A 25,509-nucleotide genomic window follows, 5' to 3' on the forward strand; every position below is an offset into this window, starting at 1 on the left:
TTGGGTTACCTTACAGCTCTCTATTGATACGATTTTTTAAATTCTGATATTGTATTTTTTAAGTACCAAGAGCTGTTTCATATTTTTAATCAGGGGTCAAAATAGCGTTATCTTGAAACCTTGAGGCAAAAACAGGTCTTTGCCACCCTCCATAGTTCGCGGAGTTTGGCACGCTGTAACATTATAAGCCCTTGATTGATGGTGTAATAGAGTGCTACTCAGTCAGGCCCTAGACAGTGGGTATTGTGGATTCGCGTAATGCCTTAGGACCCAACCTGGGAATTCATTTATAGAGACCTCTGAGTCTAGTGTCTCCTCTTAAATTAGGCGTTGGAACCTTGACGGGAAAACGACTACGACTCCCACAATGCACTACGACCCAGATTAGCGTGCAGAGGTTCATGCTGGGATTCCTTCTCTTCCGGGGAAGAGAGGAAAAGCTTTTTTGAATTTGCGTCTGTGGGTTGAGGCTTTTCAGAGTCGCCGGTTCTCTTCTCGGTTAACCGTGAGTCTCTGGGTAAAAATAAGGGCCTACCTCAGATTTTCAGGCCGGGAAAGGTAATCGACACCGGGCAGCACTCCTTTGCCCGCGAGCCAGACGACATCTGCTGCGGGATCCGAAGAGGAAGCCAAGCATAGGAAAGTGTGACAGCGGCCGGCTCTGCAGGCCGGTAGGAACTGACCGTCCCAGCCCCGGATCCCTAGGCCCAACGCTTTGACCCAGTTAGTATCGGGACTGGTTTCACGTCCTGGCCTTGGGACGTTGGCATGGATCTTTGGGCAGGCTCCGGCACCTTTCGCCGACCTCCACACATCTGTCATCCACTTGTTCTGATCTAAGTGTTGGGGAGCTCAAGCACACTCTTCTGGGTCCTGGCCCGGGAAAAGAAGAAACTTCTCTGGGTGTCACGTTCTTTGCACTGATGGTTTGGGAGAATTTACATCAAAATCAGAGACTGTTTTCACTTGTCTGAGGAAAAGGGGTGGGGGGGAGGAGAGACAAAGTTGGGCGATCTTATGAAACTAAATTTACTTAAATGGTGGGGATAGTTTCCTTATTTTCACTTTGTTTGTTTTAAAACAATTCCTAGCTGAAAGATAGTCTAGATAGTAGAAAGGTTATGACTGTGCTTGCTTTTAAAAAACGTCTTAGCAAAATTTGTGTCATAGCCAGAACTTTGTAAAACCCAGAAGTGACTGCTGATTCAGTACAGCTCATTTTGTAGGCCGAACCTCAGAAAGGTGAGGTGTCTCATCTAAAATTATGAAACCTGAGATTATAACCCAGTTCTCTTGGCTCTGGAATCGGTGCTCTTTTAAACTGCGTTTGCTGCTGCTGCTGCTAAGTCGCTTCAGTCGTGTCCTACTCTGTGTGACCCCATAGACGGCAGCCCAACAGGCTCCCCCGTCCCTGGGATTCTCCAGGCAAGAACACTGCAGTGGGTTGCCATTTCCTTCTTCAATGCATGAAAGTGAAAAGTGAAAGTGAAGTCGCTCAGTCGTGTCGGACTCTTAGCGACCCCATGGACCGCAGCCTACCAGGCTCCTCCGTCCATGGGATTTTCCAGGCAAGAGTACTGGAGTGGGGTGCCATTGCCTTCTCCGAAACTGTGTTTACTGTGCTTTTTTTATATTTTGGGTGGAGAGTGCAGCTCTGGAGCCTGACTGGGTTAGCATTTTGGCTAATCATTTTCTGGTGCTGGTGACTATGAGCCAGTTTCCTTCATTTAGAATGATCGTGTGTGCCCAGTCAATTCAGTCCTTACAACCTCATGGACTATAGCCTGACAGGCTCCTCTGTACATGGGATTTTCATGGCAAGAATACTGGAGTGGGTTGCTGTCCCCTCCTCTAGGGGATCTTTCCAACCCAGGGATCCAACATTGCAGGTTGGATCCTGCATTGCAGGTAAATTCTTACTGCTGAGCTATTAGTGAAGCCCAGAATGATAGTAATGGTGCTTAAATTAGTTTGACATGTAAAACTCTTCAACTGTTAACTGCTATTATGAAATTTATTTGTGCAACTCATTGTTAATAACTTTAAAATTTTTGTATTTAGATATATTGGTTGATAAGGTTTCTTCTCTTTGTTTTCTCTTACTTGGCTTATTTTACCTGGGCGAGTTTATATACATTATTTTTTCTTCACCTCAGTCCAGACACACTTTGAAATTTTTGAAAAATTTTTTATTTCAATTTGCTGTATCATTGCCTTTGTTTAGGGATTCCTTGGTGGCTCAGACAGTAAAGAGTCTGAGCCAGGGCTCCATCCCTGGGTCAGGAAGATCCCTTGGAGAAGGAAATAAGAACTCACTCCAGTATTCTTGCCTTGAAAACCCCATGCATGGAAGAGCCTGATGGACTACAGGCCATAAAAGTCAGACACGACTGAGCAACTTCACTTGTGCTTTGCCTTTGTTTTATCCAAACCATAAACTTGAAATACAGTAGTGAAGTTTTGGTTGAGATTTATAAATAGTATATTTGAGGAACAGTAAGGACATTGAAAATTTCTTCATCTAAATAATCTAGTTATAAATAACAAATATAGTTGTTCCAAATCCTTTTATAAAATGTATTTTCTTTTTCTTCAGCTCTTACTTTCTAACATAAATAACATTGTATTCTTTTCTAGTTACCGGCTCTACCATGCTATCTTGTGATATTTGTGGTGAAACAGTATCCTCAGAACCAGACATGAAGGCTCACCTCCTAATTGTTCACATGGAAAATGAAGTTATATGTCCATTTTGCAAGTTGTCAGGTGTGAATTATGATGAAATGTGTTTTCATATTGAAACTGCTCATTTTGAGCAAAATGAACTAGAAAGAAACTTTGAGAGGATTAATACAGTACAGTATGGAATTTCCGATAACAGGAAGGACAGCAGCCTACAGTGCAGAGCAGACATTAATTCAAGTGTTCATTCAGCTTGTGCATCTAATCAGCCGAAGATTTCAGCTCAAAGCCTGCCTAAGGATGGTACTTTAAAACATAAAGACTTTTATTCAGAGAACTTAACTGAATCTAGAAAATTCCTGAAAAGTACAGAAAAACAGTCTGACCGAACCAAAATTAAAGAATCAATTTATGAAACAATGTACAGTCCTCCTGAATGTCCATTCTGTGGAAAAATAGAAGATAATAGTCAAGATATGGAAACTCATGTGAAAACAAAGCATGCTGATCTTTTAGACACTCCGTTAGAAGGTAAAGTATTCATTTTATATAATAAGTAGCATGAGTCTCAATTTAATATGTAGTATCCCAAAAGTTGGTTTGTAAATAAGATCACTACAAACGTGTTTTTAATTTAAGTTTATAGCATTGCTCATTTGCCATTATTATAATATGAAACTACGATAATGGAAAAGAGTTTTGATGCAAACAATAAATGTTTCATCTACTTCAAAAGTAGCTGTAGAAACTTTCTGAGGAGAAGTAGACTCACAATCTAGTTTCCAGAGGAAGAAAGTGAAAATGAAAGTGTTAGTTGCTCAGTCCTGTCTGACTCTTTGTGATCCCATGGACTGTAGCCTACAAGGTTCTTCTGTCCATGAAATTCTCCAGGCAAGAATACTGGAGTGGGTTACCATTTCCTTCTCCAGGGGATCTTTCCAACTGAGGGATGGAACCTGGGTCTCTTGCATTGCAGGCAGATTCTTTACTATCTAAGCCACAGGGAAGACCAGTTTCCAGAGGGTATTCTTTTATTTACCACCAGGCCAGTGGCATCTGGATTGTCTGGGATTCTGATTTTCTGTTAACTGAGTTCTACTTTGATTCGTTTTTGATCAGAGAGCAAACTTTATGATTTAAGTTCCTTTGAATTTGTTGAAGTTATTGAAATTTGTTTCATGGCCTAAGATATGGGATATGGTCTGTCTTAGCGCATGTTCACATGTTCCATAGACGTTTGAGGAAAAAAATGTATATTCTGCTGTTGTTGCATCAAATGTTCTATATTTGTCTATATTTGTGTGTTGTTTGTGTTCAGATCTTCCATGTCCTTACTAATTTCCTGTCCAGCAATGCTACCAGTTTTTGGAAGGAGGTTAAAGTTCCCAATTATGATCTATATATATCTATATATCCCAGTATATTTGTCTGTTTTTCCTTTAGGCTATATCAGACTTGTTTCATGTATTGTGAGGCTCTGTTGTTTGTGCATACACATTTAGAATCATATGTCTCTTTGATACTGTTGAGTTTTAAGAATAATTTATATATTGTGGATACAAGTCCTTCATTGGATTTTGCAAATATTTCACAGATATTTTCTCCCAGTCTGAAACTTGTCTTTTCATTCTCTTAACAGTGTCTTTCACAGATCAGAAGTTTTTACTTTTAATGAAGTTTGTCTTATTTGATTTCTTTTTTCATGGGTTGGTGTTTTTTCATGTTTTGGTGTTGTATCAAAACTCTGGCAAACCCAAGGTCACCTGTCCCATGTTATCGTCTAGAAGTTTTGAATTTTACATTTAAGTCTGATTCATTTGAATAATTTTTATGAAAGGTTAAGGAGAGAAACCTATATTCAGGTCAGGAAGCAACAGTTAGAACTGGACATGGAACAACAGACTGGTTCCAAATAGGAAAAGAAGTACGTCAAGGCTGTATATTGTCATGCTGCTTATTTAACTTATACACAAAGTACATCATGAGAAACGCTGGGCTGGAAGAAGCACAAGCTGGAATCAAGATTGCCGGGAGAAATATCAATAACCTTAGATATGCAGATGACACCACCCTTATGGCAGAAAGTGAAGAGAAACTACAAAGCCTCTTGATGGAAGTGAAGGAGGAGAGTGAAAAAGTTGGCTTAAAGCTCAACGTTCAGAAAACGAAGATCATGGCATCCGGTCCCATCACTTCATGGGAAATAGATGGGGAAACAGTGGAAACAGTGTCAGACTTTATTTTTTTTAGGCTCCAAAATCACTGCAGATGGTGATTGCAGCCATGAAATTAAAAGATGCTTACTCCTTGGAAGGAAAGTTATGACCAACCTAGATAGTATATTCAAAAGCAGAGACATTACCTTGCCAACAAAGGTCTGTCTAGTCAAGGCTATTGTTTTTCCAGTGGTTATATATGGATGTGAGAGTTGGACTGTGAAGAAGGCTGAGCGCCGAAGAATTGATGCTTTTGAACTGTGGTGTTGGAGAAGACTCTTGAGAGTCCCTTGGACTGCAAGGAGATCCAACCAGTCCATCCTAAAGGAGATCAGTCCTGGGTGTTCATTGGAAGAACTGATGCTGAAGCTGAAACTCCAGTACTTTGGCCACCTCATGCGAAGAGTTGACTCATTGGAAAAGACTCTGATGCTGCGAGGGATTGGGGGCAGGAGGAGAAGGGGATGACAGAGGATGAGATGGCTGGATGGCATCACCAACTCGATGGAAATGAGTTTGAGTGAACTCCAGGAGTTGATGATGGACTGGGAAGCCTGGCGTGCTGTGATTCATGGGTCACAAAGAGTCGGACACGACTGAGCGACTGAACTGAACTGAAGGAGAGGGCATATATTCATTTTTTGAATTTTAATAAATGCTATTTTTTAGGAAAGTTTCAGGTTCACAGTAAGATTCAGTAGAAAGTACAGGGAGTACCCAAGTACCCTCTGTCCATACGGACATGCTCCTAAACTCCTCCAGCATTCAACAACCCATACCAAGTGATACATTTGTCAAAGTCAGCGAATCTACATTGATGTCAATATCACCCAAAGTCCATGTTTATATTAGGGTTCACTCTTGGTGATGTACACAGGTTTTGACAAATGTATAATGACACGAACCCACCATTTAGTATTTAGTATCATACAGAATAGCTTCACTGCCCTGAAAATCCCCTGTGCTCCACCTGTTCATCCTCCCTTTCTGTGGCCACTGGCTACCATTGATCTTTTTATACTGTCTCCATGTTTTTGCATTTCTTAGAATGTTGTATAATTGGAATCATATGCCATGTAGCTTTTTCATATTGGTTTATTTCACTTAGCAATGTGCATTTAAGATTCCTCCATGTCTTTTTATGGCTTCATAGCTTTTTTTTTTTTTTTTTTTACATTGAATAATATTCTTCTGGATGTTTCACAGTTTATCTGTTCACCTACTGAAGGTCCCTTTGGTTGCTTCCAAGTTTTGGCAATTACGAATAAAGCTGCTATAAACTGTACTGGCTTTTGTGTGGACAGAAGTTTTCAATTCATTTTGGTGAACACAAGGGAATTCGTGATTTTGGATCATGTAGTAATAGTATGTTTGGTTTTATAAGAAATTGCCAGACTTTTTCAAAGGGATTGGACCATTTTGCATTCCCACCAGCAGTGAATGAGAGTTCCTGTTGCTCAAGTCTTTGCCAGCATTTGGTGTTGTCTATGATTTTGTTGTTGTTGTTCAGTCACTAAGTCACTCCAACTCTTTGTGACCCCCATGAACTGTAGCACACCAGGCTTCCCTGTCCTTCGATATATCCCTGAGTTTGCTCAAACTCCTGTCCATTGAGTCAGTGATGCCATCCAACCATCTCATTCTCAAAGTATTGGAGCTTCAGCTTCAGCATCAGTCCTTCCAATGTATGTTCAGGGTTGATTTCCTTTAGGATTAACTGATTTGATCTCTTTGCTGTCCAAGGGACCCTCAGAAGTCTTCTCCAGCACCACAGTTTAAAAGCATCAATTCTTCAGCACTCAGCCTTCTTTACGGTCCAACTCTCACATCCATACATGACTAAGAAAAACCAGAGTTTTGATCATACAGATTTTGACTATCCAGATTTTGGTCATTCTAATATATATGTAGTGTTGTTTTATTTTAATTTGTAATTTTCTAATAACATCTGTACCCAGTATCAGCTAGGTCTTGGTCTTATAGAAGTACCATTTCTCTCTTGGGCAAGTTGTACCTGTCTGTCTGCAGTGCTGGTTAATGGATGCAGCTCTTTGATCTTATCCTGCAAACTAGGGCATTTGATCCATGTCCAGCTTTATGCTAAATGCTTGAATTCTGCACATCACTACTTAGTTTGGAGGGTACTGAGAATCCAGCCCCCAAAATCCATATCTAGACTGACCACTATTTACCATTTGATTTTCCTTTCTCCTTTTCTTATTTTGACTACAGAGCTGAATATTTATTATTAATATTTCCTTTCACTGTAGTGATAAGAGGTTTGTGCTCAGTCTTTCATCTAGAAGTAGAAAATTGCTTTAAATCCAACTACAAAGAGTTTTTACTTAATATAGTTAGTGAGTAGTAGACAGTCTTTGACTTGATGTGAAAAATCTAAAGATTTTAAAAATAAAACCAACTAAATTATATCTCTAATACAGACTGTAATCAACTACTCTATGACTGCCCTATGTGTGGGCTCGTCTGTACAAACTACCATATTCTGCAGGAACATGTTGACTTGCATTTGGAAGAAAGCAGCTTTGGACAAGGTATGACTATATGTTTAAAGATAAGGATGTTATGATTTAATTTCTACTTCCTAGACACTTATCTACTTTTTAGATTAGTGTTATAGAGGGGAAGAAAACACACTGGTTAAAAATAAATCTGTCCCTTAAAAAAATTTTAATACAGCTTCAACTTGTCAAAGATTTTTCACAGAAAAGATGTAAAGGATTAACTGGTGTGACCAACAATTGAATTAGGGGTGTGCATCCAGGGTTTTGACCCAGAACATCAGAAGATAATGAAATATTGTACCATTTTTAAAATCTTTTTGATTTAAAAGTTGAGGCCATTCTTTCAGCAGCTGGAAGTAATTGAATTTAACATCTTAACAGTAAAAATTGTTTATGAACTCAGAAGCTGCCATATGGCACATGTAATTTTAAAAAGAATGTGAAGTATGTGACTTTAAAGTTTTTCAAGTACATTTTCAACTACTCTTCTAGCTTCTTTATTACCACTGACTAGTTTTACAAGAGATTCTAAAGTTTTCTTCTGTTTCCCTATCTTTTTTGCTAGTGGCATTGATTAAGTAATCATGATGGTGTCTTAGAAGTGGAAAGATCCTATTTGAGTTTCACAATTCCATTGAAACAAAATATAAAGTAGACAAAAAGAGAAACCAATTGTGTTCTACTGGATATCAGTTTCTTAAGGTACATAGATATCTCCTGTTACTGCAGAGGTTTCTAGTATTCATTAGCAGCGATCCTGGTACAGTTAGTGATGTCCATGGACAGCATTACCTGATCACTCAGCCTAATACCAAGATGAGAATTGCTGCAGTAAAGATGGGACAGTTCTTTACTGTGTTGGTTCTTTACTAATTACTGTGGAAGAATAACTCTGAAGTTGAGTTTCTGATAATTCTTTGTTTATGATAAGCTTTGTATGCTGCTGCTGCTACTGAGTCACTTCAGTCCTGTCCAACTCTGTGTGACGCTATGGACTGCAACCCACCAGGCTCCTCTGTCCATGGTATTCTCTAGACAAGGGTACTGGAGTGGGTTGCCATGCCCTCCTCCAGGGGATCTGCCCAACTCCAGGATCTAACCCGGGTCTCAGGCAGATTCTTTACCACTGAGCCACCAGGGAGACCCAAGCTTTGTTTGGGTACATGAGTTATTCTGTAACCTCCATAGGCTTACACATAGGCTATGTGTACTCCATAGGCTGGAGTCTGAGGTGAGTCTGAGTGAATCACTGTAGATAGCCTTATAAGTATGCTAAAAATCAGTTTTGGATTGTGTATTTCCACCAGTAAAAGTGGGGACCAATTAGGAAGAGGTATCAGAGGCTGAGAGATTTGAAGGAAAAGAAAGAATATTTAGATACATAATTAAACCATCAAATTGGGAGGTCAAGGAGATGCTAGCCAGAGAGCACTGAATAATGGATATGTAGCACACTGGATAGAGAGCAAAATGGGCAAGTTATACTCTTTGCTTGAGGTCAGACATTAGGTTGTGATCTAATAGCTGTACTTTGCTCACTTGTTTTTTTATTCCTTAATTATTTCCACCATACCCACCGCAACCAAGTATTTCTCTTAAAAACCAATCTGCCTTATATGTATTAATGAGGGGCACCACTCCAGGGTGCTACTTAATTTCTCTTAAGTTCTGATTTCTTCAATAGATAATAATACTTAACTTCCTAACTGTTATGAAGATCCAAATGAGATAATTAATGATAATTAATGAGAAGTGTTTGTCACAGCCTAAACACTCGGTGAATATTAGTGATTTAAGTGGAGGTTGTACCCTTACAGAGGCAGTTTAAGTTCTGCTGGATTTATACTCAGTGTTTCTATGACATCATAGTCATGAATAAATGGCAAAATAATAGCCTTTACTCCATTTTAAAAATATGTACTAACATATAAGTGAGCCTTGATTTCAGTCTTTTATTCTAAATATTAAAAATATATAATAGGTGTGAATAGAGTCCAGTGTTCTAGAGATCTAGAGTTGGCTCAACAGCTTCAACAAGAAGAAGACAGAAAGAGGAGATCTGAAGAATCAAGACAAGAAATGGAAGAATTTCAGAAGCTGCAGGTACAAAGATTAATAATAATTATATTATTTTGGTTTAGTTAGAGTTCTTATTTTTCAAACATGCTGTTAAGACTTCAGCTTATTATTTTTGTCTTTATTATAATACAAAATATTTTTTACATATATTTTTTATTGTTCATAACAACCACCATTCATAAGTATGCATTTGCATACTGGAGCAAACACTTGTTATAAAGCGGCAGTCCCCAGCTTTTTTGGCACCAGGGACCAAGACAGTGTTTTCATGGGCCTGGAGTGGCAGGGGAATGGTTTCAGGTTGATTCAAGTGCATTACATTTATTATGCTGCTGCTGATCTGACAAGTTTCAGACAGTAATGCAAGTGATGGGGAGCGGCTGTAAATACAGATGAAACTTTCTTCACTCACCTACTATTCATCTCTGGCTGTGCGGCCTGGTTCCTGATAGGTCATGAACTGGTACCAGTCTGTGGCCCTGGAGTTGGGGACCCTGATGTAAAGTATCTTATAGTCTTCCATACTCCATAAAGTTATTTTAGATTTTTTTTTTTTTTTTGAACAGCAGAGGAAGAAATGGAAACAAAGAGTGCTTATGTAGCTTAACTTGTTCAGGATTGGGCAGTATTAAATGGTGAAGCCTACTTTTAAACTTACGTTAATGGAGAAAACTAAGAAATTGAGACTCAGAATTTTAAATGTTTGCATAAATACTTAAAACAGAAACTTAGAATTAATGTCTCCTGAGTCTTAAATTCTTTTAGTGACTGCAGTTCAGGAATTTAGGAAGAACCATTTTTAATGGAAAATGCTTTTTTATGAAGTTTGAGCCTATTTTAGGTGAATGGTAGTATCTACTGAACTAAACTGGTAGCTTCTTTTATATTTTAACAACTTTTTCTACTCTTTTCAGTCCTAACTTGCTGTAGACTATGTAGTCATTTGCTAATAATGCTCATAGATTTTAAATGTTTTTTCTATGTGCTTATAGGATAATGTGTGAATAAAAAGGATTTATGAATGAATAGTTTTGAAAATGTTCAATTAAACAGGTTTGTGTACCTGATGTCTTCTTAAAGCCTTTAATATACTAATATGCATTGTACATATCATAATCTTCCTGAACTTGTTTGACCTCTAACTTTTTTTCCTCTGATTTCTTGCACATGGCTATTCTTTCTTTAGAATATCTAATTTAGGCTATTTTTCTCATCTGTGGCTCATCTATTTGCATAATTATTTTCCCACCAAGATTCAGAGGAGAAAAAAGTTGACTTTTCCTATATCTTCTCTACCTTATATTATCAATACAAAAGTTTTCAATGTTTAAGGGAGTATACGTTTATTATGTAACTTTGCAGGTTAGTTGTTTAGATCTCAGAAATATTTTTGTAGGGGCTGTTTTAACATATTATTTTAGATTTTCTGTCAGTATGCAAAAATATAGTTCATTTACTGCATAGAGTGAATACCTGAGTGAATTGTGGATTAAGTAGGCCTTTGTAGGCTAGCCTAGGAACGAGGGAAGAAGTACAGGCTCCTTGATAGGTTGTCTTCAAAAAAATCAGCAGAATGGTCAGAACTCATCTGCTTTTCACATTACCATTAGTAGGAAGACTGGATTCTCTACTTTCCCTACTTCAAGGAAAAGAAGTTTCTTGCCGTAATGGTTGTTTGTAGGGAAAGGCTCTTATTAACTCAGGGATTTTTTTGTTGTGTAATTATTTTTCATAAAAATCTGTAAGTTGACTTATATAGAAGTCAATAAACCAGAATGTTTCAAAATATATTTCCAGATATATAAAATAGTGGTAAATTTCTCACCTCATTGATGTAAAGGGACATAAAAATTAAGTCATTTGTTTTTATGTTCAATAGAGACAATATGGTTTAGATAATTCTGGAGGGTACAAACAACAGCAGCTACGAAATATGGAGATAGAAGTAAATAGGGGAAGAATGCATCCATCTGAATTTCACAGAAGAAAAGCTGATATGATGGAATCATTAGCTATTGGTGTTGATGATGGAAAAACAAAAACGTCTGGTGAGTATTTAATCCAAATCATGGTTTTAATATTTCATACATCACTGAAGTAATAGGATTATTTGAATTGTGCTTGATTTTCACAGCCCACAGTTTATATAGTTTTAGGTGAGACCATGTATTCAAATAATTTTTTTGTGTGTTGTTTTGAAACTCCTGATCTTTTATTTTTATAGTAAATGATTCACTTTTATCTTGTATCAATTTACTTGACATTTGAAAATGGACCTTTGAGAATAGTTTTTATTGAGAGCTTACTATTTTCCAGACAATTGCTGTCTAGTAGAATGTAAGTGAGCCACATAAATAATTTTAAATTTCCATTAGTCACATTAGAAAAATAAGACTAGGTGAAATTAATTTTAATATTTTTCCAATATGTCCAAAATATATTTCAATGTGTAATCAGTATTAAAAATTATCAGTGCAGTATTTTGCAATCTTTGTACATTCTTTAAAATGCAATGTGTATTTTAGTTTGCAGAACATCTGAGTTTGGACAAGCCACATTTCAGATGTTCAGATAACCATATGCAAATAGTTTCTGCCATATTGTTCAGTATAGTTTTAGACATTAAGACCTTATATATTGGATCATGTAACTCTCAAAAGAAAAACCTTGTGTATTATATTTTTCTGGATGAGAAAATTGTGACTTAGAGAGATTAAATTACTTTCCTAAGGTAAGGTTGGGCTTCCCAGGTGGCGCTAGTGGTAAAGAACCTGCCTTCCAATGCAAGAGACATAAGAGACACAGTTTCAATCCCTGGGTTGGGAAGATCCCCTGGAGAAGGGCATGGCAACCCACTCCAGTATTCTTGCCTGGTAAATCCCATGGACAGAGGAGCCTGGAGGGCTACAGTCCATAACGTTGCAAAGAGTCAGACATGACTGAAGCAAAGTAGCACAAGGTGAGGTTGCATAGCCCATTTGGTATTCACAATCAGATCTGCCTTGTTCCAAAGAATGTATTTTTTCCTGATATTTTCCACATTTTAAAAAAACATATCCGTTCAGTTCAGTTCAGTTCAGTCACTCAGTCGTGTCGGACTCTTTGCGACCCCATGAATCGCAGCACGCCAGGCCTCCCTGTCCATCACCAACTCCTGGAATTCACTCAGACTCATGTCCATCAAGTCAGTGATGCCATCCAGCCATCTCATCCTCTGTCATCCCCTTCTCCTCCTGTCCCCAATCCCTCCCAGCATCAGAGTCTTTTCCAATGAGTCAACTCTTTGTATGAGGTGGCCAAAGTATTGGAGTTTCAGCTTCAGCATCATTCCTTCCAAAGAAATCCCAGGGCTGATCTCCTTTAGGATGGACTGGTTGGATCTCCTTGCAGTCCAAGGGACTCTCAAGAGTCTTCTCCAACACCACAGTTCAAAAGTATCAATTCTTCGGCACTCAGCCTTCTTCACAGTCCAACTCTCACATCCATACATGACCATCTGTTAGTATAGTTAAAAAAGATTATATGGAAACAGCTTTGTTCCTGCTACCCAATTTTTATGAAACTTAATGTTTTTAAGCTGTAAAACCTTTTATATGTATTTTAGACCCCTTGTATACCCCTCTTTGATTTCTAATTTCTCCTCCTCCACAAAGGGAATCATTATCCTGAATTTGGTATTTATCAATCTCATATATGTTTTAGTAATTTTATCTTGTATGTAAGTTTCCATAATAATATATAATCTTTTATATTTTAAACTATGTGTAAGTTGGTATACAATATGTATGCTCTGATTGAATTTGCTTAAATATGTTGACTCTTAAACTGTGCTGCTTTCACTTTGCTGCACAGAATTTGCTTTTATGACTTACATTGTTTCCAGTGTTTTATTCTTAAAAATTATGAGCAGATTTCCTCCTCAAAAGTTTCTCTAACATCCAGACTAGAAATACTAGATTAAAGGGCATTTGCATAATTAATTTCATTGAGTATTACGAAATTGTTTTCTAGAATGGTTGTAACCTACATTAGGTCATTGTGTTTTTGACTCACACTTTATTTATATTGTGACTCTTTAAAGTTTTTGCCATTTAATGGTAAGATACACCTCTTAATTGTATTTCTCTGATGTCTCCTGAGTTCGCGTCTTCTGTAAATAACCTAGTCCCTTTTCTCATCTTTGTTGGATTTTTTGTCTTTTTCTTATTGATTTTTGGCAGTCCATTAAGTATTCAAGATATTAATTATTCATTGATGATATGAAGAGCAGTTTTCTTCTTCAAATCTATAATTTGCCTTGAACCCAGGTCTCCCACATTGCAGGCAGATTCTTTACCAGCTGAGCCACAAGGGAAGCCTGAGAATACTGTTGGGTAGCCTATCCCTTCTCCAGAAGATCTTTCCAACCCAGGAATTGAACCGGGGTCTCCTGCACTGCAGGCAGATTCTTTATCAGCTGAGCTATCAGGGAAGCCCAAATTTTGTATATGGTGTCTTTAATTAGGCAGAATTTTAAATTTGAATGTAATCAGACTTCTCAATCTTTCCCTTTACTTGTGTCTTTTAAGTGTCTTATTTAAGAAATTCCTGCATCTTTAATATCATAAACATATCCTTTTATATTCTTTAAATATTTATACCCTTAAAATGGATAACCAGCAAGGACCTACTGTATAGCACAGGAAACTCTGTTCAATATTATATAATAATCGTAATGGGAAAAAGAATTTGAAAAAGAACAGAATTATGTATAACTGAATCACTTTGCTGTATACCTGAAACTATCACATTGTTAATGTTAATCAACTATACTCAATATAAAATAAAAAGTTAAAAAAATTATATATATACATGGAAAAAGCAAGAGAGTTCCAGAAAAGCATCTATTTCTGCTTTATTGACTATGCCAAAGCCTTTGACTGTGTGGATCACAAGAAACTGTGGAAAATTCTGAAAGAGATGGGAATACCAGACCACCTGATCTGCCTCTTGAGAAATTTGTATGCAGGTCAGGAAGCAACAGTTAGAACTGGACATGGAACAACAGATTGGTTCCAAATAGGAAAAGGAGTTCGTCAAGGCTGTATATTGTCACCCTGTTTATTTAACTTATATGCAGAGTACATCATGAGAAACCCTGGACTGGAAGAAGCACAAGCTGGAATCAAGATTGCCGGGAGAAATATCAATAACCTCAGATATGCAGATGACACCACCCTTATGGCAGAAAGTGAAGAGGAACTAAAAAGCCTCTTGATGAAAGTGAAAGTGGAGAGTGAAAAAGTTGGCTTAAAGCTCAACATTCAGAAAACGAAGATCATGGCATCCGGTCCCATCACTTCATGGGAAATAGATGGGGAAACAGTGGAAACAGTGTCAGACTATTTTTCTGGGCTCCAAAATCACTACAGATGGTGACTGCAGCCATGAAATTAAAAGACGCTTACTCCTTGGAAGGAAAGTTATGACCAACCTAGATAGCATATTGAAAAGCGGAGACATTACTTTGCCAACAAAGGTTCGTCTAGTCAAGGCTATGGTTTTTCCTGTGGTCATGTATGGATGTGAGAGTTGGACTGTAAAGAAGGCTGAGCACCGAAGAATTGATGCTTTTGAACTGTGGTGTTGGAGAAGGCTCTTGAGAGTCCCTTGGACTGCAAGGAGATCCGACCAGTCCATTCTGAAGGAGATCAGCCCTGGGATTTCTTTGGAAGGAATGATGCTAAAGCTGAAACTCCAGCTGAAACAACCTCATTCAAAGAGTTGACTCATTGGAAAAGACTCTGATGCTGGGAGGGATTGGGGGCAGGAGGAGAAGGGGGCGACAGAGGATGAGATGGCTGGATGGCATCACTGACTCGACGGATGTAAGTCTGAGTGAACTCTGGGAGTTGGTGATGGACAGGGAGGCCTGGCATGCTGCGATTCATGGGGTCGCAAAGAGTCAGACACGATTGAACGACTGATCTGATCTGATCTGATGTACATAAAAACAATTCCTTCGTGTAGATCTTGGTATTTTTTTATGCCAACCGGAAGTAGTTATATCACATAAAAATCAACCCTTTGTGATAAACCATAATGAGGTTTTTAAATTGGGAGCAAACTGATTAGAACTGAGCTTGAGAGAGAATGATATCCAGCATAATGTATAATAAAATGGAGAGATAACATTCGTTCAGCAGTGTACTTTTATGTGCTAGGCCCTGTAGATGCAGAAATGAAAAATGCAAACAATTTCAATTCAGCATAAGTAATACGCTAGTATTAGGAACCTTGCATTGTGTAAAACAAGCAGGACAATAACTAAGACTATGTCAGTAAAAAGGTAGAAGATGGAATTGGCAGGATTTACATGTGCCCTTGAAAAAGAGATTGATACTGGAAATGTATGAGACAGACATAGAAAGGTGATACCCTTCTAAAGCTTCTATATCTCTTTTCCACTTTAGGAATTATGGAAGCACTTTATAGGTATTATCAGAATGCTGCCACAGATGTGAGACGTGTGTGGCTTTCTGCAGGAGTGGATCACTTTCATTCATCTTTTGGTGATAAAGGTTGGGGTTGTGGTTACAGAAATTTCCAAATGCTGCTTTCATCATTATTGCAAAATGATGCTTATGATGATAGCTTGAAAGGTATGTGAAATACAGACTCTGAATCTACCATCTAATAAATACATATGATGTGGAATGAATTAATATATAATATGCATATTAAAATTGATAGTTTTAATAAAGATGTATTTTAGTGGATATTTGCATTAAAAGTCTTCATTCTGGTTGTAGGAAGAGAAAATGATATAGTAGATGTCAGAAATAACTGTCTTATAAATGTTAGCTTCTTGTAGAATATATGATGTACTGCTTAGTATTATTCAGTACTTTAGTAACTGTCATATTACATGTTTGCTTTGTATAATTTTAGGTATGTCAGTTCCTTGCATTCCAAAAATTCAGTCTATGATTGAAGATGCATGGAAGGAAGGTTTTGATCCACAGGGTGCCTCTCAGCTTAATGACAAGTTACAGGGAACAAAGGCCTGGATTGGAGCATGTGAAATATATACCCTTCTCACCTCCCTGAGGATAAAGTATGTACCTAAAAAGCCAAGTTAATGTTATTGTTATGTCTAGGAAGTTTTTGTTGTTTGTGCTTTTTATCAAAGGGATAGTTTAAAAATAAAATTTAAGTAGCATTAATAAAATTAAAGACTTATAATGAAAACCAACCACACATACCCTGTTTCTTGCTCTTCTCTATTCTCAAGTTTTATTTCTTAGAGACGGCTGTCACTTTCATTGTTTTTAAATAATATGCTTTCATGGCTTTTTCTTGGTTTGTCAGCTTTAGACATTACCTGTTGCATTCTCCTTATATCTCCCACCTGTTTCTCCTCACTTTTTATAATATGGTTAAATCTCCAGTTTTTATTAAGTTAGAGTCATAACTATGTAAATATTATTCACTAATGATTTTATATCTTTCCTGAAAAGCTTTTTAAAGTTTTCCTTAAGAATTGCCTTACCTTTTCCCTTTTACTATTTGACTGCATCATGGTAAAGTTTTTGCAGAAACTCCATTTATGTAATCTGAGGTACTCCTTATTCCTGGAGACGTTTTTCTTGAACCCGATTGTCCTCTTCTCTAGTCTGGATTGTTTGCTTCTAGATCCTTTCCATAGCTCTAATCGTGTTGCAGTTCTTCATTCTGTTGCATTAGATCCTGGATTTTTTTCCTGGCTTCCATGTCTTTCTCATTTTTGGATTATTCTCTTTTACTTGAACACTTCCTTTATTAGCTTCCTAAGAAAGGATGCCTAGTCTTATTACTGAGTGATAGTTTGTGTTGCTATATTATTCTTAACTCAAAATCATTTATGGATTAGATTAAGCTTCCCTGGTGGCTCAGAGGTTAAAGCGTCTGCCTCCAATGCGGGAGACCTGGGTTCGATCCTTGGGTTGGGAAGATCCCCTGGAGAAGGAAATGGCAACCCACTCCAGTATTCTTGCCTGGAGAATCCCATGGACGGAGGAGCCTGGTAGGCCACAGTCCACAGGGTCGCAAAGAGTCAGACATGACTGAGCGACTTCACTTCTTCAAGTTGTTCCTCTACTAGCTTCTAACAATAAGTATTACTTAATGAGAAGGCAAGATGTACCTGGAGAATCCCGTGGACAGAGGGGCCTGGTGGGCTACAGTCCATGGGGTCACAAAGAGTTGGATATGACTGAGGGACTAAGCACATAGTGGTTAAGAGCTTAGACTTTTTGGAGTAAAATTGCCTACAACTGATTCTAGCTCTCTGCTTATTAACTCTATGACTTAACTTGTTCGTACCCTAGTTCCACCATTGAAAAAAGAACACATAAATAGAGACTGCTTCATAGAGTTGTAGTGATGATATAGTGCTTAAGACTGTGACTGGCATGCAGTAAGAGCTTAAGGGTTCACTGTTGTTTGATGACTATGATCTCTCCAGTTTTTTTTTTTTTTTTTTTTTCTGGCACTCCTGTTTGTTGGCCCCTGAACTTTTTTGACTTTTTGAGTTCACTGGTCATGTCTTACTTTTTGATCTTTGCTTTTTGTTTTACTATCTGGATTCTCAACTTTATCTCCTCACTACTGTATTGAAATTTTTATTTTAACAATAATGTTTTTTGATTTTAAGGAGTAATTTCATAGCATCATAGCCTTTTATGATTGTAAAATTTTTCTATTCCTTGCATTTTTCTGTTTCCTCCATGTTAAATTAGTTTCATGTCTATTTATTTTAGTCTGTTCATTTAGAAGACTTCCTTCTAACTTTTAAAAATCCTTACTGTTTTTCCTAAAGTGAAGAATGAGGCACTAAAAAAGCTGATTGGCAGTCCTGTAGGGTTTCTGGCGCTTATAGTTGAGAAAACTTCATTTCTTAGGTGGAAGTTTGCTGTGTGGTTGGGGACTCTCCAATATTAGTATAAGAGACAGCTCTTTTCTCAGAGTCCATTCTTGCCTATAGTTCCTCCACTAGGTGAGGAGTTGATTAGTGATTTGCTCTATTTATTCAACCTTCGAGTTAATCTCTGTTTTCAGCCTCAGTACTATTCTACCCAATACCTGGTGTTCATTAAACTTCTGTCCTCTTTTGGGTTTTAAGAAAGTTGTCTCTATTTCTTTGCATTCACTTTTATGTTTACTCTCTCCTGCTATCCATTTTCCAGAAATGTGTGCCAGTTTCTTGTTGGACCCTATTCTCTTTCTCCATAGGTGTTTAAATCATTTTCTCCTTCAGTATTATGTTGTTGGGCTTTCAAGAGGCATCAGAGATAAATGCTTATGATCATCTTTAATAGAAAGTTTGCCTTAAGCTTCATGACTGTATATTTCCTTTTATGTTTGTTTCCAAGTCATTTTGCCAGTGTTTTACATCATTTCTATATATGAGTTATATTCAGAGATAAAAATACTTCTTGAATTTTAAATAGAAAAATGACTGTGTATATAATAACTTTCTTGAATTATTAAATTCAAAGGACTGTTTTAATGCCCTTTAAATTTTTCTTCTTTTCCTTTTTGCCAGTCTGGTCACACCTTCAGATTGTTTATACTATATCATGTTTTGAGCTTTTAAGTCATTTTTAAGGAAAGGAAAATTTTTGTTTAAAGTACCTGATATATCAAGCTGTTTTCTTGGTACCTGTAATAAGTTAGTTCTTTGTAAAGCCTTTTTATTACTATACCCTCAATTTGTTTACTAGTTATTTAAATGTCTTCCTTTTGCTCTCTGTGAATTTATCCATAGAATACTATGCAAATTCTCAATCTAAACTTGTAGTCAACTGCTAACCCCAGATCACTGTTCTTACTTTTTGATAGCTTTTCCAGAAGTTCATTTCAATATTTAAAGCTCAGGAGTAATCAGCTGAAAGTTATCAACATTAAACTTGGTGAGGCTGAAGATAGCAACCAGTGCAATGTGGGTGTGTCTGGAAACTTTATGGCCAAGAAAGACAAGAATAGGATATCTGTGCTATACTTTAAAGTGAAAATAAAGCTTTTAATTGTTTTTCCTTTCCTTTATACTCAGTCTTTTTAAAATAGTTGTTGAGAAGTGTAAATAATGCTCCTGGTTAAAATAATTTGATTTATTCATGGTTGACTTCCTCTTGAGGAAACAGTACCAGTATGGTCTGTTGCTAAATAGAGGATAGATAGATGTATAGATGGGGGTACACACAGGTTTTCTATGATCTTCACAGGTATTCTTTTCTTGTCTATTATTGAAATTTGAGAGAACTGACAGGAAAAATATTTGGGATATTTTTGATAGCTCCTCATGGCTGCTGAGGAATTAAAAATCAACTTCTAAGTAATCGTCAGGTTTAGAGACTTTAGAATAAAAGTCCCCATGTCTCAGGTTATATGTAGACTCTTTAAAATCAGGTATGATCCTCATTTACTACAAAGGGAGATTTTCTGTGTGAGAAAATTTTTGTAACTTTGATAGCTGTCATCAACCTTAAGTTATTAAAGAATTTCCTCCTAAAATAACAGTTTTCAGATAAATAATAAACTTTTATTTCTTCTTAGGAAAATAATGATGAAATAAAATTAATTTAAAATGTTTGCATTTTATAACTCCATTTATAAAAAAGTTTTTAAAATATTTTCTAAATAATCCATTTTGTAAATTATTTTATAGGTGCCGTATTGTTGACTTTCACAAGTCAACTGGTCCTTTGGGTACACACCCTCGCTTATTTGAGTGGATATTGAGCTACTATGCTTCAGAGAGAGAAGGAAGTCCAAAAGTAGTGTGTACATCTAAACCTCCTATCTATCTTCAGCATCAAGGTTAGTATAATTTATAGATACTGAGTGTAACTTATAAGATGATTTATTTATATAAGACAACTAATTAGCTTTTGCTTTAGAGTATGTTAAGATTCTGATAATGAGAGGAGAGAAGTACACTGACATTACTCTGATTTTTAGAGCTATAGCATCATCATAATACATTGCAGTAATAGATGATATCCTTGATATCTTTGGGGCTACCTGATTCAGGGCTACCTCTGCCTTTATTGTTCATCATTAATTTTTTTCAGGGCTTTTCCTCACTTCAATGAGACCTTCCCTGGCCACCCTTTAAAATTTTTTAACTCATTACTCATCCCTCTCTAGCACTGGCATTTCCTTTCCCTCTTCCCTGCATTACTTTGCTTAACTTTTGTTTACCTCTTGGAACCATGAGTTTTTGTCCCCCAGCAGTTAAATTTCAAATCCTTTTATCTGAGATCACTTAAATAAAAAGGACTATGGGATTAGGAAAAGAAACTAAAATATTTGGCATAGTAGAAGTAGAATATTTTGTCATGAAGCCTTTGGAAAACTAAAATTGAACGAAAGAAAACTGGAGGTTAGGAAGTAGAACTAAAGTTTTGTGTCTGAGAACTAAAAGAACTCAGATAAGCAATATGTCAGAGGGACTGACTGTATTTATATTTGAAACACACATAAAAAGTATATATAAGGTGTCTATATATATGTGTGTGTGTGTGTGTATAGTAACTTACACCTGTATGTACCTGCTCAAATAAGTGTCTCTCTCACATTTATATATGTACTCTTTTTTGATATTTCTATAGGTCATAGTCGAACAGTTGTTGGAATTGAAGAGAAAAAAAACCGAACATTATGTTTACTAGTATTTGATCCTGGGTGTCCTTCTCGAGAAATGCAGAAACTCTTAAAGCAAGACATGGAAGTTAGCAGTCTCAAGCAACTACGGAAGTTTGTGGGGAATTTAAAACATAAGCAATACCAGATAGTGGCAGTAGAAGGTGTGCTTTCTTCAGAGGAGAAAATTGTAAGTATCTAAATATTTTTCATGTGACGCTTGGACAGGTTGAACTTCAAAGTGTAAAATTTTTAAGTTAAAAATCAATGTTATTCCTTTGTAACTCCTAACTCCTCATTTTATAATATTAGATTGGCAAAGATATGTTGTTGTTCATTTAATTCCAGAATGGACATCTTTAAATTTCAGATGATACCCAAATATTGTCAAATACTTTGCTGAGAACTTCATAAAAATATTTAATTTTATAATACGTAATTTAATTTTGATTATCAGGGAGTAATGAAAATGGCAACAGTATGATAAGAAAGTCTAAAAGGAGTTCCAGCTCATATTGGTCTTGGTTGATTAAATGTGATTCTAAAGATTCCTGAGGCTCTATGTTAGGCACTTGGATGTATTGGATGTACTATTGGAGATATAATTATCACACTATTGAGAGAGTTAAGTATTCTGAGGGACATGTTTTTCTTTCAGATTCAAGAACTGTTCATACACATAATACTTACTGGATATATACAATTCCAGAAATTAACTCCAGTGGTGTTGCCTCTTTATCCCTTGCATTTAAGTGATGAGCAGTACATTATAGAAAAATTCCTAAGAAGTGGATCCCCTCCATTTGTATAAACAGAAGCTATATGGTAGCATATCAAGTCTAGAAAATGCACAATTCTCTAATCTTGAAGAAAAAAAGTCCCTCTTAAGTACTCCACATTTGTTTCCCTCTAAAGAGAGAAGGGCATCCCTTATGGCTCAACTGGTAAAGAATCCTCCTGCAATGTGGGAGACCTGGGTTCAATCCCTGGGTCGGGAAGATCCCCTGGAGAAGGGAACACTTACCCACTCCAGTATTCAGGCCTGGAGAATTCCATGGACTATATATATAGTCTGTGGGGTCACAAAAAGTTGGACAAGACTGAGCAACTTTCACTTTCAAAGGGAGAAGAGACACCGCAGTAGAGAGGAGCATTTATGAAGAATAATAGGATCATGAGGGAAAGAACTAAAGTTGTTTGAAAAGAGAGAGAGCTAGAGTAATCTTTTTAGCCTCACAACTTGGGATATAAAGGCAAGGATTGTTGAAGAAGTTCTTCAATTTAATTATGATAAGTTTCTTTGCAAATGTTTGTGCAAAGAGGTTTCTTTGCAATGACTTAAATACCAAAATTGCATTCCTTTTTTTTAACCCTATCATTTATTTGGCTGAATGAAGTTAGAGGTTAATTTTAACTGTTAGAAAAAGCAAGATGCTTGCTCACCAGTATACAGATAACTTGAGATCATAGATGAGGTTAGATACTAAGATGGAGTTTAGCTGAGTATTTTATTTGGCTGTTATCTTTCTGATCTTGAAAGTGAGGCATTGGTGGTATTTCTTTGCTCATAGTCTCATCTTTATCTCTCCTTCCCTGTTTTTACTTGTCTCTCTCTGAATTTCAGCCAGATTTTTACTTTTGATTCATTATTCCATAAAAAGGTGATATTTTCTTTTTAATTTTTTGTGTTTTATCTTTATCTCAAATTTTCTTAATTTTTTTTTTCAAATTTGCTTTGCATTTTTACTTGGTATTACTTCTCATTATATTTTTTTAATATAAATTTATTTATTTTAATTGGAGATTAATTACTTTACAATATTGTATTGGTTTTGCCATACATCAACATGAATCCGCCACTGGTGTACATGTATTTCCCATCCTGAACACCGCCCCCCTGCTCCCTGTACCATCCCTCTGGGTCGTCCCAGTGCACCAGCCCCAAGCATCCAGTATCATGCATCGAACCTGGACTGGCAGTTCATTTCACATATGATGTTATACATGTTCCAATGCCATTCTCCCAAATCATCCCACCCTCTCCCTCTCCCACAGAGTCCAAAAGACTGTTCTATACATCTGTGTCTCTTTTGCTGTCTCACATACCGGGTTATCGTTACCATCTTTCTAAATTCCATATATATGCATTAATATACTGTATTGGTGTTTTTCTTTCTGGCTTACTTCACTCTGTACAATCGGCTCCAGTTTCATCCACCTCATTAGAACTGATTTAAATGTATTCTTTTTAATGGCTGAGTAATACTCCATTGTGTATATGTACCACAGCTTTCTTATCCATTCATCTGCTGATGGACATCTAGGTTGCTTCCATGTCCTGGCTATTATAAACAGTGCTGCGATGAACACTGGGGTACACATGTCTCTTTCAGTTCTGGTTTCTTCAGTGTGTATGCCCAGCAGTGGGATTGCTGGATCATAAGGCAGTTCTATTTCCAGTTTTTTAAGGAATCTCCACACTGTTCTCTATAGTGGCTGTACTAGTTTGCATTCCCACCAAGAATGTAAGAGGGTTCCCTTTTCTCCACACCCTCTCCAGCATTTATTACTTGTAGACTTTTGGATCGCAGCCATTCTGACTGGTGTGAAATGGTACCTCATTGTAGATTTGATTTGCATTTCTCTGATAATGAGTGATGTTGAGCATCTTTTCATGTGTTTGTTAGCCATTTGTATGTCTTCTTTGGAGAAATGTCTATTTAGTTCTTTGGCCCATTTTTTGATTGGGTTGTTTATTTTTCTGGAATTGAGCTGCAGGAGTTGCTTGTTTATTTTTGAGATTAGTTGTCTGTCAGTTGCTTCATTTGCTATTATTTTCTCCCATTCTGAAGGCTGTCTTTTCACCTTGCTTATAGTTCCCTTTGTTGTGCAGAAGCTTTTAAGTTTAATTAGGTACGATTTGTTTATTTTTGCTTTTATTTCCAATATTCTGGGAGGTGGGTCATAGAGGATCCTGCTGTGATGTATGTCGGAGAGTGTTTTGCCTATGTTTTCCTCTAGGAGTTTTATAGTTTCTGGTCTTATGTTTAGATCTTTAATCCATTTTGAGTTTATTTTTGTGTATGGTGTTAGAAAGTGTTCTAATTTCATTCTTTTACAAGTAGTTGACCAGTTTTCCCAGCACCACTTGTTAAAGAGATTGTCTTTTCTCCATTGTATATTCTTGCCTCCTTTGTCAAAGATAAGGTGTCCATAGGTGTGTGGATTTATCTCTGGGCTTTCTATTTTGTTCCATTGATCTATATTTCTGTCTTTGTGCCAGTACCATACTGTCTTGATGACTGTGGCTTTGTAGTAGAGCCTAAAGTCAGGCAGGTTGATTCCTCCAGTTCCATTCTTCTTTCTCAAGATTGCTTTGGCTATTTGAGGGTGTTTTTTTTGTATTTCCATACAAATTGTGAAGTTATTTGTTCTAGCTCTGTGAAAAATACCGTTGGTAGCTTGTTAGGGATTGCATTGAATCTATAGATTGCTTTGGGTAGTATACTCATTTTCACTATATTGATTCTTCCGATCCATGAACATGGTATATTTCTCCATCTATTGGTGTCCTTTTTGATTTCTTTCGCCAGTGTTTTATGGTTTTCTATATATAGGTCTTTAGTTTCTTTAGGTAGATATATTCCTAAGTATTTTATTCTTTTCGTTGCAATGGTGAATGGAATTGTTTCCTTAATTTCTCTATTTTTTCATTGACTTTAAAAATTATTTCCTAATTTCCTAAATTTAAGTTGTACTATTCCTTACAGAATTTTCATTATCTTGAAAAAAATCCAAGATTTTAGCTTTTTTGATATTAGATGATAATGCATATTTTAATTAATTGACTTCTCACTTAACATTTTTAAAATTTCTTTTCAAGGCTAGGAGACAAGCTTCTCAAGTCTTTACAGCTGAGAAGATCCCTTGAAGAAGTCAGCATTTCAGTGATTGTGGAATTTTTCTTTGTTTTCCAAATTCCAGTATTAACCTTAATACAACATATGAATCTGTGAATTTTCTAAATACTCCATTTATATTTTAATTTCTAAAATGTCTAAATTATACCTTTAGTGCTTCATTGTTTAGTAATTATTCCAATAAAATATCTTGTTTGCATTGTGAGTTTTGTATTTCTTGATTTATCCATGTTTCAGAAACTAGTTTTGTGTTATAGTCATATGACTATTTGTTGAGTTCTAACTTGTGTTAGGTATTCTCAGTATTTTGCATGTATTAATTAGTTTGATTTCCAAAATATTTTATATTCTGTGAGACAAATACTGTTATTAGCCCTATGAGGAAGCTGAAACTTTGGAGATTAGTAATTTGCCCAAGAAAGTGGC

At 36.6% G+C, this 25,509-nt stretch overlaps 1 protein-coding gene across 2 annotated transcripts; it reads left to right on the forward strand.

The window, feature by feature from the left end:
• The first annotated feature begins 413 nt into the window (after positions 1-413).
• Positions 414-25,288, forward strand: ZUP1 (zinc finger containing ubiquitin peptidase 1). Of its 2 annotated transcripts, none has more exons than XM_027551136.1 (10): positions 414-723; positions 2,638-3,213; positions 7,340-7,450; positions 9,402-9,523; positions 11,379-11,547; positions 15,952-16,140; positions 16,430-16,595; positions 20,187-20,338; positions 21,133-21,353; positions 25,047-25,288. In XM_027551136.1, exons 2-10 carry the CDS (start codon positions 2,652-2,654, stop codon positions 25,092-25,094), a joined length of 1,740 nt encoding a protein of 579 aa, XP_027406937.1. In that variant the 5' UTR covers positions 414-723; positions 2,638-2,651; the 3' UTR covers positions 25,095-25,288. The 2 variants fall into 2 exon arrangements, with proteins under 2 accessions (XP_027406937.1, XP_027406938.1); XM_027551137.1 differs by having other exon boundaries at positions 414-671.
• The last annotated feature ends 221 nt before the right edge of the window (positions 25,289-25,509 follow it).

The sequence above is a fragment of the Bos indicus x Bos taurus genome, chromosome 9 (assembly GCF_003369695.1).
Source record: "Bos indicus x Bos taurus breed Angus x Brahman F1 hybrid chromosome 9, Bos_hybrid_MaternalHap_v2.0, whole genome shotgun sequence".
NCBI lineage: Eukaryota > Metazoa > Chordata > Mammalia > Artiodactyla > Bovidae > Bos > Bos indicus x Bos taurus.

What these genes read in the sequence shown, in the direction of transcription:
- ZUP1 (XM_027551136.1), top strand. Translation starts at nt 2,652, where the DNA reads ATGCTATCTTGTGATATTTGTGGTGAAACAGTATCCTCAGAACCAGAC. An exon ending in TTTAGACACTCCGTTAGAAG is followed by an intron (nt 3,214 to 7,339) that starts GTAAAGTATTCA and finishes TCTCTAATACAG; the next exon opens with ACTGTAATCAACTACTCTAT. An exon ending in AAGAATTTCAGAAGCTGCAG is followed by an intron (nt 9,524 to 11,378) that starts GTACAAAGATTA and finishes TATGTTCAATAG; the next exon opens with AGACAATATGGTTTAGATAA.